Genomic DNA, 12,903 nt, shown 5'->3' with positions numbered 1-12,903 from the left:
GATTCCTTCCTGATTGTTTCCGTCCAGGTTCAGACTCTGGTAGTTGGGATCTCCTCTGAGGTTGTCATAGGTGGCAGACTGGAAGTTAAAAGAACATTTTAGTTAAAAAAAAATCACCAAAACAACAACAATAATCATGTTAATGATCTGGTTTTAACTCTTTTGCTGGTTTAGATTTTAGCTGACGTTGCTGCTGTTCATTACATTCACAAAAATTAGATTTGAGATCAGAGATGAGATTAGAAAAGACTGATTTGGAGAATTTCTGAAATGGTAGCGACGTTTTCTGGACAGTTGGGGAACGCAAACACAACATTATCCAAAGTAAATATTTCATTCTGTGAGATCATTGATATCTAGCCTGAATTTGAATTAGACTTTCTGCAGATTTAATCTCATTTTCTGTATTTTATTCTACTAAACAGAGACAGGAAGAGTCAGAGACGTTCACCTCCATGTTCCTGATTTTCTGATTCTCCTTCTTCAGTTTGTAAAGAAGCAGAATGATGACGGCCAACATCCCTCCGATCGCCACCGAACTTCCGACCACAAGCAGCACTGGAAGGAAGTTTAGTTCATTCAGCTCACAAACGTACATAAAGAAGTTCAACAACACCAGAGTTTATCACGAATAATTAGTCCAAAGTTGCCTCATGAGCCGAGAAAATAGAAAAAAACTGAATTAAATGAACTAAACTTGAGAAAACAACTTGAACAAACTCAGAATGTTAAATTAAGTCAACTCAGATTTGCTCTATTTTTACATTTTCTACAAATAAAGAAGGTTTTCTAAAACAAAAGTGAAAAAATTATGTTCTTTTCGCGTTTTAAACTGTTCTGTTGGACCAGTTTAATGTTCTTTTGTTGAGTCGACACAATTTATTTGAGTTGATTCAATTTAATCCAAATGGTTCAGCTCGATTTAATTTGATTGTGTTGGGTTAATTCATTAATTTTACAGTTTTAAACCAATTATACGCGCAAATAAAACTGATTCAACCTGAATGACTGAAGTTGAAGCAACAGATTGCTAATGCTAAATAAATGCAGTTTAAAAACATGGAAATATTTTTATTTGGTTAAGTTAATCCAACTAATAACTTCTGGAGACTCCATAGTTCTCCTGGGGGACTTTAACGTTCACATGGACAACGAGAAACCTGGAGGGGGTGATGGGGAGGAACGGCCTGATCTGAACCTGACTGGTGTTCTGTTATTGGACTTCTGTGCTCGTCATAGACTGGTCATAACAAACTCCATGATGGAGCATAAGGTAGCTCATAAGTGCACCTGGTACCAGAACACCTTAGATCAAAGGTTGATGATCGACTTCATAGTCGTATCATCAGACCTGTGGTTGTACGTCTCAGACACTCGGGTGAAGAGAGGAGCAGAGCTGTCAACTGATCTCCACCTGGTGGTGAGTTGGATCTGATGGTGGGGAAGACTGCTGGACAGACCTGGTAAACCCAAACATGTAGTGAGGGTGAAGTGGAAACATCTGGTGGAGGACCCTGTCTGTGGGGTTTTCAACTCCCACCTCCAGTCCATCTCCAGAAGAGTTTCTCCTGCATCCCAATTCGTCTCCCCTTGGCATTTATATTAATTTTTGAGGGTTCGAAGTGTCGGCTACGTACTTTTGTATGTTTGATTATTGTAAATCCCGTTCTTCGAATCCCTTGTAGCCACTGCGCACAAAGTCCGGTGTCTTTTGGGAAGCGGTGGAAGCTTATTTCGCTGTTATAGCGACTGGATGTGCTGCATAGTGGTGCACAGCAATGTTCACTGGAGCCACTTTGTGTTTGCTGGAGTTTAAACACATCCCGTGGGTTGTATTTCTTTCTTTTTGTCTGTTGCGGTTTCATTCTCGCGCCCAATGGCTTGAGTAGGAAGTAAACCAGAAACAAATCTGGCAGTCTCTGGTGCAAACGGAAGTACGTCACAAAACTTGTGCACGGAGTCAATTAACCTCAGCATATTTTTGGACTGTGGGAGGAAGCCGGAGTACCCGGAGAAAACCCACGCATGCACAGGGAGAACATGCAAACTCCATGCAGAAAGATCCCAGGCCCAGGCCGGGATTCAAACCAGGGATCTTCTTGCTGCAAGGCGAAAGTGCTAACCACTACAACACTGTGCAGCCCCCCACTCGTCAACTAGTTCTGGTCTAACGATGAAAAGCCATAGGTCGTCGTAAAATGAGGACCACCTTTAATTTCCTACTAAGGATCAATAAAGTATATATTATTATTATTATTATTATTATTATTATATACAGCTGAAGTCCAACATCAACTTGGTAAAATGAAGTGAAAATGAGGCAGAATGAATGAAATCCTGATTTTATTGTCAGTAGTGAAGTTCAGTATAAAAGTAGAACCACATGGACACAGTTTGTTAACATTGATTTAAAGTTTAGGAATAATTTTCTTTCTGTTTCTTCATCAAATCATCGTTTTATGAGATTGATTCCTATTTTTATTATTGGAATGGTTCAGACCGGATCTGCAGAAAGAGCAAAAAAAATAAAAAAATCACATTAGATCATTTATCAACTTCTTCACACAGAAATAGCAATGAAATCCTCCATATGTCCACAATTTTATTCATTACTAATAATTATAACAATAATAATAATAATAATACCACTGGCAGTACTTGTGCATCAGTACTTGTACAGCAGTACTTGTACTCACACTGGCAGACGTAGGAGGCCTCCAGGTATTTGTACGTTCCGACACAAGGATCTCCAAACTCCGAGCTCGCCGCTCTGACGCTGCAGGAGTTTTTTCCGTTGCAGCTGAAGACGAAGATCAGAGTTTAGAGAAGATCTGAAGTGCTTTTTTAAGTATTTTATTCTGACATCAGAGCATAGTGAAGTATCAGAAGTACTTTTTAAAGTATTTTATTCTAACATCAGAGCATAGTGAAGTATCAGAAGTACTTTTAAAGTACTTTAAAGTAAATCTAAACTGTGGAACCTTTGGGCCACTTTGCTGGTCGGAGCCCAACAGTCGACGTTCTGGATCTGAGAATCTGGACGTTTGTAGGAACAAGTGGTTCGATCCCGACGTCCGAAATCTGCTCCATAGACGGAAATCACCTGACCTTCAGCTGGAAAACAACAAACAAACAAACAAACAAACAAAGACACTCTTTTAATTACACAACAAACAAGACGGAGAGATGAGAGACAGCGGGGAACAAAACTAAAAAAAAAAACAATAATTAAGGAACAAAAATATTATAACAACTACTTTAGAAGACTTTACCTGAAAAACTACAATAAACACAAAACAACATGTAAACAAACAAACAATAAATATGAGGAGGTTTTTAAATTTTGGATCAAAAATGATTTTTTTACACAATCTGACTGTAAAGTTACTTCTCCAGAATATTATTTTACAGATGTTAGTATTTTTTTCCCCCATTTTTAAGACACCTTACTGTCAGGATTTTACTTTTTATTCTTTTACCAGTGTAAAGAAGTAAATAAATCAGAATGAAATCAAATGTTTGATAAGACAGAATGACTATTGAACCGACAATTCAGTAAGAAAACATGTCTTACTTTGCTGACATGTTTCGACGGCATCTGCCGTCTTCATCAGAGCGTCATCTGACGTGTTCTTACTGAAATGTCAGTTCAAAAGTAACACAATCTTCTAATAATAAAAAACAAAATGAACATCATCCAACCATCAAATGTGGGTTTTAATAAATGAATTCAAGTCATTTTAACAGTGGAAATGTAATAAAATGTCACTGGAGATAAATGAATAAACGTTTTACCGCAGTGCAGGAGAGTCTGAGAATCTTCACAGAGAACCAGGTGAACTGAAAACAGAAAAACACATTATTTTACACTTTCACACTTTATTTGCTTTGTTTTTTCCACAAAAGGATCAATTATCTGGATATTAACTCAATTAGCACGCATCTTTTAGCAGTTCAAAGGCTGTTTTGTAGTTCAAAGGCTTTTTTGTAGTTTAAAGGCTGGTTTTGTAGTTAAAGGCTGTTTTGTAGTTTAAAGGCTGTTTTTGTAGTTTAAAGGCTGTTTTGTAGTTCAAAGGCTGTTCTGCAGTTTAAAGGCTGTTTTTGTAGTTTAAAGGCTGTTTTGTAGTTCAAAGGCTGTTTTTGTAGTTTAAAGGCTGTTTTGTAGTTTAAAGGCTGTTTTTGTAGTTTAAAGGCTGTTTTGTAGTTTAAAGGCTGTTTTGTAGTTCAAAGGCTGTTTTGCAGTTCAAAGGCTGTTCTGTAGTTTAAAGGCTGTTTTTGTAGTTTAAAGGCTGTTTTGTAGTTCAAAGGCTGTTTTTGTAGTTTAAAGGCTGTTTTGTAGTTTAAAGGCTGTTTTTGTAGTTTAAAGGCTGTTTTGTAGTTTAAAGGCTGTTCTGTAGTTTAAAGGCTGGTTTTGTAGTTAAAGGCTGTTTTGTAGTTTAAAGGCTGTTTTGTAGTTCAAAGGCTGTTCTGTAGTTTAAAGGCTGTTTTGCAGTTCAAAGGCTGTTCTGTAGTTTAAAGGCTGTTTTTGTAGTTTAAAGGCTGTTTTGTAGTTTAAAGGCTGTTTTTGTAGTTTAAAGGCTGTTTTGTAGTTTAAAGGCTGTTTTTGTAGTTTAAAGACTGTTTTGTAGTTCAAAGGCTGTTTTGTAGTTTAAAGGCTGTTTTGCAGTTCAAAGGCTGTTCTGTAGTTTAAAGGCTGTTTTTGTAGTTTAAAGGCTGTTTTGTAGTTCAAAGGCTGTTCTGTAGTTTAAAGGCTGGTTTTGTAGTTAAAGGCTGTTTTGTAGTTTAAAGGCTGTTTTGTAGTTCAAAGGCTGTTCTGTAGTTTAAAGGCTGTTTTGCAGTTCAAAGGCTGTTCTGTAGTTTAAAGGCTGTTTTTGTAGTTTAAAGGCTGTTTTGTAGTTTAAAGGCTGTTTTGTAGTTTAAAGGCTGTTTTTGTAGTTTAAAGGCTGTTTTGTAGTTCAAAGGCTGTTCTGTAGTTTAAAGGCTGTTTTGCAGTTCAAAGGCTGTTCTGTAGTTTAAAGGCTGTTTTATAGTTCAAAGGCTGTTCTGTAGTTTAAAGGCTGTTTTGCAGTTTAAAGGCTGGTTTTGTAGTTAAAGGCTGTTTTGTAGTTTAAAGGCTGTTTTGTAGTTCAAAGGCTTTTTTGTAGTTTAAAGGCTGGTTTTGTAGTTTAAAGGTTGTTTTGTAGTTTAAAGGTTGTGTTTGTAGTTTAAAGGCTGTTTTGTAGTTTAAAGTTTTTGTAGTTTAAAGTTTTTTTGTAGTTTAAAGACTGTTTTGTAGTTCAAAGGCTTTTTTGTAGTTTAAAGGTAGTTTTGTAGTTTAAAGGCTGGTTTTGTAGTTTAAAGGCTGTGTTTGTAGTTCAATGGCTTTTTTGTAGTTTAAAGGGTTTTTTGTAGTTTAAAGGCTGTTTTGTAGTTTAAAGGCTGTTTTGTAGTTGAAAGGCTGTTTTGCAGTTTAAAGACTGTTTTGTAGTTCAAAGGCTGTTCTGTAGTTTAAAGGCTGTTTTGCAGTTTAAAGGCTGGTTTTGTAGTTTAAAGGCTGTTTTTGTAGTTTAAAGACTGTTTTGTAGTTCAAAGGCTGTTTTGTAGTTTAAAGGCTGTTTTGCAGTTCAAAGGCTGTTCTGTAGTTTAAAGGCTGTTTTTGTAGTTTAAAGGCTGTTTTGTAGTTCAAAGGCTGTTCTGTAGTTTAAAGGCTGGTTTTGTAGTTAAAGGCTGTTTTGTAGTTTAAAGGCTGTTTTGTAGTTCAAAGGCTGTTCTGTAGTTTAAAGGCTGTTTTGCAGTTCAAAGGCTGTTCTGTAGTTTAAAGGCTGTTTTTGTAGTTTAAAGGCTGTTTTGTAGTTTAAAGGTTGTTTTGTAGTTTAAAGGCTGTTTTTGTAGTTTAAAGGCTGTTTTGTAGTTCAAAGGCTGTTCTGTAGTTTAAAGGCTGTTTTGCAGTTCAAAGGCTGTTCTGTAGTTTAAAGGCTGTTTTATAGTTCAAAGGCTGTTCTGTAGTTTAAAGGCTGTTTTGCAGTTTAAAGGCTGGTTTTGTAGTTAAAGGCTGTTTTGTAGTTTAAAGGCTGTTTTGTAGTTCAAAGGCTTTTTTGTAGTTTAAAGGCTGGTTTTGTAGTTTAAAGGTTGTTTTGTAGTTTAAAGGTTGTGTTTGTAGTTTAAAGGCTGTTTTGTAGTTTAAAGTTTTTTGTAGTTTAAAGTTTTTTTGTAGTTTAAAGACTGTTTTGTAGTTCAAAGGCTTTTTTGTAGTTTAAAGGTAGTTTTGTAGTTTAAAGGCTGGTTTTGTAGTTTAAAGGCTGTGTTTGTAGTTCAATGGCTTTTTTGTAGTTTAAAGGGTTTTTTGTAGTTTAAAGGCTGTTTTGTAGTTTAAAGGCTGGTTTGTAGTTGAAAGGCTGTTTTGCAGTTTAAAGACTGTTTTGTAGTTCAAAGGCTGTTCTGTAGTTTAAAGGCTGTTTTGCAGTTTAAAGGCTGGTTTTGTAGTTAAAGGCTGTTTTGTAGTTTAAAGGCTGTTTTTGTAGTTTAAAGGCTGTTTTGTAGTTCAAAGGCTGTTCTGTAGTTAAAGGCTGTTTTGCAGTTTAAAGACTGTTTTGTAGTTTAAAGGCTGTTTTGTAGTTCAAAGGCTGTTCTGTAGTTTAAAGGCTGTTTTGCAGTTTAAAGGCTGGTTTTGTAGTTTAAAGGCTGTTTTGTAGTTCAAAGGCTGTTCTGTAGTTTAAAGGCTGTTTTGCAGTTTAAAGGCTGGTTTTGTAGTTAAAGGCTGTTTTGTAGTTTAAAGGCTGTTTTTGTAGTTTAAAGGCTGTTTTGTAGTTCAAAGGCTGTTCTGTAGTTAAAGGCTGTTTTGCAGTTTAAAGACTGTTTTGTAGTTTAAAGGCTGTTTTGCAGTTTAAAGACTGTTTTGTAGTTTAAAGGCTGTTTTGTAGTTCAAAGGCTGTTCTGTAGTTTAAAGGCTGTTTTGCAGTTTAAAGGCTGGTTTTGTAGTTTAAAGGCTGTTTTGTAGTTCAAAGGCTGTTCTGTAGTTTAAAGGCTGTTTTGCAGTTTAAAGGCTGGTTTTGTAGTTAAAGGCTGTTTTGTAGTTTAAAGGCTGTTTTTGTAGTTTAAAGGCTGTTTTGTAGTTCAAAGGCTGTTCTGTAGTTCAAGGCTGTTTTGCAGTTTAAAGACTGTTTTGCAGTTTAAAGACTGTTTTGTAGTTTAAAGGCTGTTTTGTAGTTTAAAGGCTGTTTTGTAGTTCAAAGGCTGTTCTGTAGTTTAAAGGCTGTTTTGCAGTTTAAAGGCTGGTTTTGTAGTTAAAGGCTGTTTTGCAGTTCAAAGGCTGTTCTGTAGTTTAAAGGCTGTTTTATAGTTCAAAGGCTGTTCTGTAGTTTAAAGGCTGTTTTGTAGTTTAAAGGCTGTTTTGTAGTTCAAAGGCTTTTTTGTAGTTTAAAGGCTGGTTTTGTAGTTTAAAGGTTGTTTTGTAGTTTAAAGGTTGTGTTTGTAGTTCAAAGGCTTTTTTGTAGTTCAAAGGCTTTTTGTAGTTTAAAGGCTGTTTTTGTAGTTTAAAGGTTGTTTTTGTAGTTTAAAGACTGTTTTGTAGTTTAAAGACTGTTTTGTAGTTCAAAGGCTTTTTTGTAGTTTAAAGGTAGTTTTGTAGTTTAAAGGCTGGTTTTGTAGTTTAAAGGCTGTGTTTGTAGTTCAATGGCTTTTTTGTAGTTTAAAGGGTTTTTTGTAGTTTAAAGGCTGTTTTGTAGTTTAAAGGCTGGTTTGTAGTTGAAAGGCTGTTTTGCAGTTTAAAGACTGTTTTGTAGTTCAAAGGCTGTTCTGTAGTTTAAAGGCTGTTTTGCAGTTTAAAGGCTGGTTTTGTAGTTAAAGGCTGTTTTGTAGTTTAAAGGCTGTTTTTGTAGTTTAAAGGCTGTTTTGTAGTTCAAAGGCTGTTCTGTAGTTAAAGGCTGTTTTGCAGTTTAAAGACTGTTTTGTAGTTTAAAGGCTGTTTTGTAGTTCAAAGGCTGTTCTGTAGTTTAAAGGCTGTTTTGCAGTTTAAAGGCTGGTTTTGTAGTTTAAAGGCTGTTTTGTAGTTCAAAGGCTGTTCTGTAGTTTAAAGGCTGTTTTGCAGTTTAAAGGCTGGTTTTGTAGTTAAAGGCTGTTTTGTAGTTTAAAGGCTGTTTTTGTAGTTTAAAGGCTGTTTTGTAGTTCAAAGGCTGTTCTGTAGTTAAAGGCTGTTTTGCAGTTTAAAGACTGTTTTGTAGTTTAAAGGCTGTTTTGCAGTTTAAAGACTGTTTTGTAGTTTAAAGGCTGTTTTGTAGTTCAAAGGCTGTTCTGTAGTTTAAAGGCTGTTTTGCAGTTTAAAGGCTGGTTTTGTAGTTTAAAGGCTGTTTTGTAGTTCAAAGGCTGTTCTGTAGTTTAAAGGCTGTTTTGCAGTTTAAAGGCTGGTTTTGTAGTTAAAGGCTGTTTTGTAGTTTAAAGGCTGTTTTTGTAGTTTAAAGGCTGTTTTGTAGTTCAAAGGCTGTTCTGTAGTTCAAGGCTGTTTTGCAGTTTAAAGACTGTTTTGCAGTTTAAAGACTGTTTTGTAGTTTAAAGGCTGTTTTGTAGTTTAAAGGCTGTTTTGTAGTTCAAAGGCTGTTCTGTAGTTTAAAGGCTGTTTTGCAGTTTAAAGGCTGGTTTTGTAGTTAAAGGCTGTTTTGCAGTTCAAAGGCTGTTCTGTAGTTTAAAGGCTGTTTTATAGTTCAAAGGCTGTTCTGTAGTTTAAAGGCTGTTTTGTAGTTTAAAGGCTGTTTTGTAGTTCAAAGGCTTTTTTGTAGTTTAAAGGCTGGTTTTGTAGTTTAAAGGTTGTTTTGTAGTTTAAAGGTTGTGTTTGTAGTTCAAAGGCTTTTTTGTAGTTCAAAGGCTTTTTGTAGTTTAAAGGCTGTTTTTGTAGTTTAAAGGTTGTTTTTGTAGTTTAAAGACTGTTTTGTAGTTTAAAGACTGTTTTGTAGTTTAAAGACTGTTTTGTAGTTTGAACGCTGTTTTGTAGCTTAAAGCTGCTTTTGCAGTTCTTTGTGTTGTGTTTTCTAGTATTTTTAGCTCCGCCTACTTGCAGGTAAACAGGTGTAGTTGGTCTGCAGGTACTTGAAGGTTCCAACACATGGATCAGACGTCTGGACGTCGTCAGAGTTCAGCTCACAAACTTTCTTTCCATCACACCTGAAGAAACACAAAGAACAAATCCACAAAGTTCACATTTTAATACTTTTACTCCGAGGAAATTAAAAAACTTCAAAACATTAAAAACACACAAAAAATGTGAAAATAACAGCAAATATTAAGTCAAATAAGAAGATTTGGATTCATTTTACATTTTTAAGAGGACATTTTTTTCATTTTTTTTTACAGTAAAAACCTAAATGAACACTTTATGCTGCAATTTACACATTTTAAAATATATTTTTATTCCTTAATAGACGTTTTCCAGTGTTTTTTCATCAGATAATCTGGTAGAAAAGTTTCTAATTTTCTCCAGAAGTTAAATCTGTTCTTCTACCACCTCCTGACCAGGTCTTTGGTTCTCCGGAGGTTAAATCTGTTCTTCTACCTCCTCCTGATCAGGTCTTTGGTTCTCCGGAGGTTAAATCTGTTCTTCTACCTCCTCCTGACCAGGTCTTTGGTTCTCCGGAGGTTAAATCTGTTCTTCTACCTCCTCCTGACCAGGTCTTTGGTTCTATGGAGGTTAAATCTGTTCTTCTACCACCTCCTGACCAGGTCTTTGGTTCTATGGAGGTTAAATCTGTTCTTCTACCTCCTCCTGACCAGGTCTTTTATGGAGGTTAAATCTGTTCTTCTACCTAATCCTGATCAGGTCTTTGGTTCTATGGAGGTTAAATCTGTTCTTCTACCTCCTCTTGACCAGGTCTTGGGTTCCGTCCAGGGAACACCCGGTGTTCCTCAGCTGCTCAGCAGGTCTTCCTTCGTTGCAGCTTTGTGGATCTGAGCGTCCATACTTAGCCGTCAGCACAGAAATCACTCCACTGTCTGGAAACACAAAGAAAAGCAAAAAGAAAACAACAAAAACTGAAAACCAGACTTTGTAGAAACCAGAGCTCTGCTGCCACCCTGTGGACAGAAGTCAAACACCAGCAGCTTTAACTCTAAGAAATCTTGGAGCTTCTTTCTGCACAGAAACCAGTTTGAAAAGAGATTTTTAATCCTGAATCTAAAACCTAAATTAATACTTTATCCTATAATTTTACATGTTTTAAAATAGATTTTTAGCCCTTAATATACTTTTATATTACAGGAAAAATCTAAACCAACACTCTATTCTGAATGAAATAAATAAAGTAAACGTGGAAATCACTTCAGTTTGTCTCAAAGCCAAATCAAAATAATGTTTCTGGAATATTCTCTGATAAATACGGGTTATTCATTACGAACAAATGTAGTCCGGAGAAATTCATGTCTGAGTTCTTCCACTCAGCTGTTTCCATGCAGAGACGAGGAGAAAACCTTCACGTTTAACACCAAACACTGGAACATGTTGCTGAATCACCGTAGAGCTCCATCACTTCCTGTTTGGCTCTGATGGAACCTGAACTCACCACAGGTGAGGCGGTGGACTGAACCATGGCAGGTGATCACGCTGTCCGAGGAAACATCTGGAAAACAGAATCAGTCGGTGAGTTCAAAGCGTCGTAACGTCACACCGACTGGTTTTTATCATGTTGGGAATTTCCATGGATAAAGTTGGCCTGACTTACCTGCAGTCGCCAGCAGGACGCTCAGCGGCAGCACTGGAAAACAAACATCCTGCTTTCACAATGTTTGCCCTGTTTTATCTGCTAAAGAAGCATAAAGAGCCCGACTCTATGCTATCTGTGTTTAATCCAGATAACCGGGTCGGCTCCATATTTACACCAAAACAGGTGATTAAGGTTCACAGCAGATACTTCAGGAATTAAAACAGATTATTCTGATAGTGTCTGATAATTCTGAGTCACTTTAAACAGCTTTCAAGTCATTTTGGATCATTTTGAGACTCCAGACTCCAGCGACCCTAATGAGGATAAAGCGGTGTATAGAGGATGGATGGATAGTTTTTGACACCAGTGAATGTACTGATGAAGACCTGAGATGATGAGATCGACATGTTTTCTTCTTCTAGGAGGAAAAATGGGCCAAAATCTGTGGTTAAATCTCAGATAACAGCTACAGTGACGCCCATGTAGTGCTCTAAAAGCTCCAGTCAGGTTTAATAAACAGACTCTTTTCTAGTTCTGGTCATAATTTAGATGTTAATTAAAGCAGGAGGTGTACTCACACAGGGCGATAGTGAGTCTGAAGTGGCTCATGGTGTCGGTGAACTCAGTCTCTGCTGCTGCATCAGGATTTATTCTGTTCTGTTTGTTTCCAGGTGGATCCAGTAAACTGAGTTAAACTGGGACTGATTTCCCAGCAATCATGACCAGTGTTTACAGAGTGGGTTAATCAGTGTAGAGGACTTCTGTTCAGGCAGATTTAACAGAAGATTATTAATACACTATCAGTGGAATGTTTGGACACAGCTTCTCATTCAGTTCGGTTCTTACATTGTAGATTATTACAAAAAATAAAACTATAAGTATAAAAGAATACACGTGGAATTATGTTGTAAACAAAAAAAGTTTTATTTTCAGTGTTAATCTGCAATGTAGAAAATAATACAAATAAATAAAAAGCATTGAATGAGAAGCTGTGTTCAAACTTTGGACTGGTAGTGAATGAATGTATGGAAATTTATTTGGTTTAAAGGAGTAAATTTAGACCAAAGATGAAAATAAAACCTGTTATTTTACAGACATTAAAATTCAAATTAAAGGAATAACAGTTTAAAAAATAAAAAAAATTCAAAATGTAGGACGTAAAGTTAAAAATTTAAGATATAAGTTGAAATTTTTGTGTTAAAAATGTAAAATATTAAAGTAAAAACTGAAACTAAGAGATCAGAAGATTAAAAAAACAAGAAAGTAAGAAATCCCAGATGCAACAAAGCAGAGCGTTTGAAGTAAAAGGGTCAAATTTCAAGATAAAAATATTTACAGCTGAAATTATGAGAAAACAAAGAAGTTGTTGGAAACCGGAGATTAAAAGCACAAATGTTTCAGATAAAAGTACAAATTTCAAGATTGAAAGTGAAAAAATATTAAAAGTTGTAACATCAGAGAGTTGGGATCAAAAGTACAATTTTTTAGATATAAAGTGGCAAATCTTTTAATAAAAAAATGGAAAAACATGAAATGAAAAGCTTAAAATTTTGAAATAAACCATCAAAAAACATAAAATCATGTCAGAAATCAGCAGTTAAAGATTTCAAATGTTGAAGTTTAAATTTGTGACGTCTGAAATAAACCAACAGAGACCAGAATGTCTTTATGAGTTTTATTTCTTAAAAGAAGGTCAGAACAGATCAGGAATCACAGATAATAAAAGTTATGGAGGTTTTAATAATATCAGAATAAAAAGCTGCTCTAAAATGATCCATTAAAAAACACATTCTGAGATAAAAACGTTAAAAATACGACGTTCAAAGTTGGAAACAGGAAACAAAAGTTAAAAAAGAAAGAATTATTTAGAATAAAACACGGTGACTCTACAAAGTACGGATATTTAACGTTTACATTTAGAATTTACTCTGAAAAAAAACACACTGCCTGCAGTTCAACCGAGTATTCGCTAAATTTTAGTTTTAGCAAAGTTTTTTAAATCAGGCGTGTGGACTAATGTGAATGTGATGAAATATCGTACATTTCAAAATTAAATTTGGTAATTTCTCCCACATTACCACACATCATACATGAAAACACTTCCTGTGGTTCAACCAAGACTCTAAATTTGTTTTTCCCAAAAGTTTTTTTTAAACCATGTTTGAAACAATGCTACCATGTTGACTAACGTGATGAACTTGATGAAAAATCATAATTTTAAACTCAGATTTGTGAATTT

At 35.5% G+C, this 12,903-nt stretch overlaps 1 protein-coding gene and 2 long non-coding RNA genes across 5 annotated transcripts; 2 read left to right on the top strand and 1 right to left on the bottom strand.

The window, feature by feature from the left end:
* Nucleotides 1-2,326: 2,326 nt before the first annotated feature.
* On the bottom strand, nucleotides 2,327-11,370 carry LOC110969313 (L-rhamnose-binding lectin SML-like). The gene is made up of 9 exons (XM_051949241.1): nucleotides 11,243-11,370; nucleotides 10,683-10,715; nucleotides 10,524-10,580; nucleotides 9,822-9,957; nucleotides 9,023-9,132; nucleotides 3,796-3,840; nucleotides 2,982-3,114; nucleotides 2,697-2,800; nucleotides 2,327-2,505 (listed from the first exon to the last, which is right to left on the bottom strand). Exons 1-9 carry the CDS (start codon nucleotides 11,271-11,273, stop codon nucleotides 2,495-2,497), a joined length of 660 nt encoding a protein of 219 aa, XP_051805201.1. The 5' UTR covers nucleotides 11,274-11,370; the 3' UTR covers nucleotides 2,327-2,494.
* On the top strand, nucleotides 4,897-8,207 carry LOC127534339 (uncharacterized). Of its 3 annotated transcripts, none has more exons than XR_007942448.1 (4): nucleotides 4,897-5,087; nucleotides 5,430-5,524; nucleotides 6,367-6,651; nucleotides 7,723-8,207. It is a non-coding gene; the product is annotated as an uncharacterized LOC127534339 (long non-coding RNA). The 3 variants fall into 3 exon arrangements; XR_007942446.1 differs by having other exon boundaries at nucleotides 6,367-6,728; XR_007942447.1 differs by lacking the exon at nucleotides 5,430-5,524 and having other exon boundaries at nucleotides 6,367-6,728.
* On the top strand, nucleotides 9,603-9,955 carry LOC127534333 (uncharacterized). The gene is made up of 2 exons (XR_007942440.1): nucleotides 9,603-9,738; nucleotides 9,785-9,955. It is a non-coding gene; the product is annotated as an uncharacterized LOC127534333 (long non-coding RNA).
* Nucleotides 11,371-12,903: the final 1,533 nt, after the last annotated feature.

Source organism: Acanthochromis polyacanthus, chromosome 6, assembly GCF_021347895.1.
Source record: "Acanthochromis polyacanthus isolate Apoly-LR-REF ecotype Palm Island chromosome 6, KAUST_Apoly_ChrSc, whole genome shotgun sequence".
Classification (NCBI taxonomy): Eukaryota; Metazoa; Chordata; class Actinopteri; family Pomacentridae; genus Acanthochromis; species Acanthochromis polyacanthus.
This window is presented reverse-complemented; position numbering and strand designations above follow the sequence as displayed.

Bases quoted from the DNA above. Each gene is read 5' to 3' on its own strand.
- LOC110969313 (XM_051949241.1), bottom strand. From the start codon at position 11,273: ATGAGCCACTTCAGACTCACTATCGCCCTGT. The intron at 10,716-11,242 runs GTGAGTACACCT...TTTGTTTTCCAG, and splicing joins CAGACTCACTATCGCCCTGT to TGCTGCCGCTGAGCGTCCTG. The intron at 9,958-10,523 runs GTGAGTTCAGGT...TTGTGTTTCCAG, and splicing joins AGTCCACCGCCTCACCTGTG to ACAGTGGAGTGATTTCTGTG.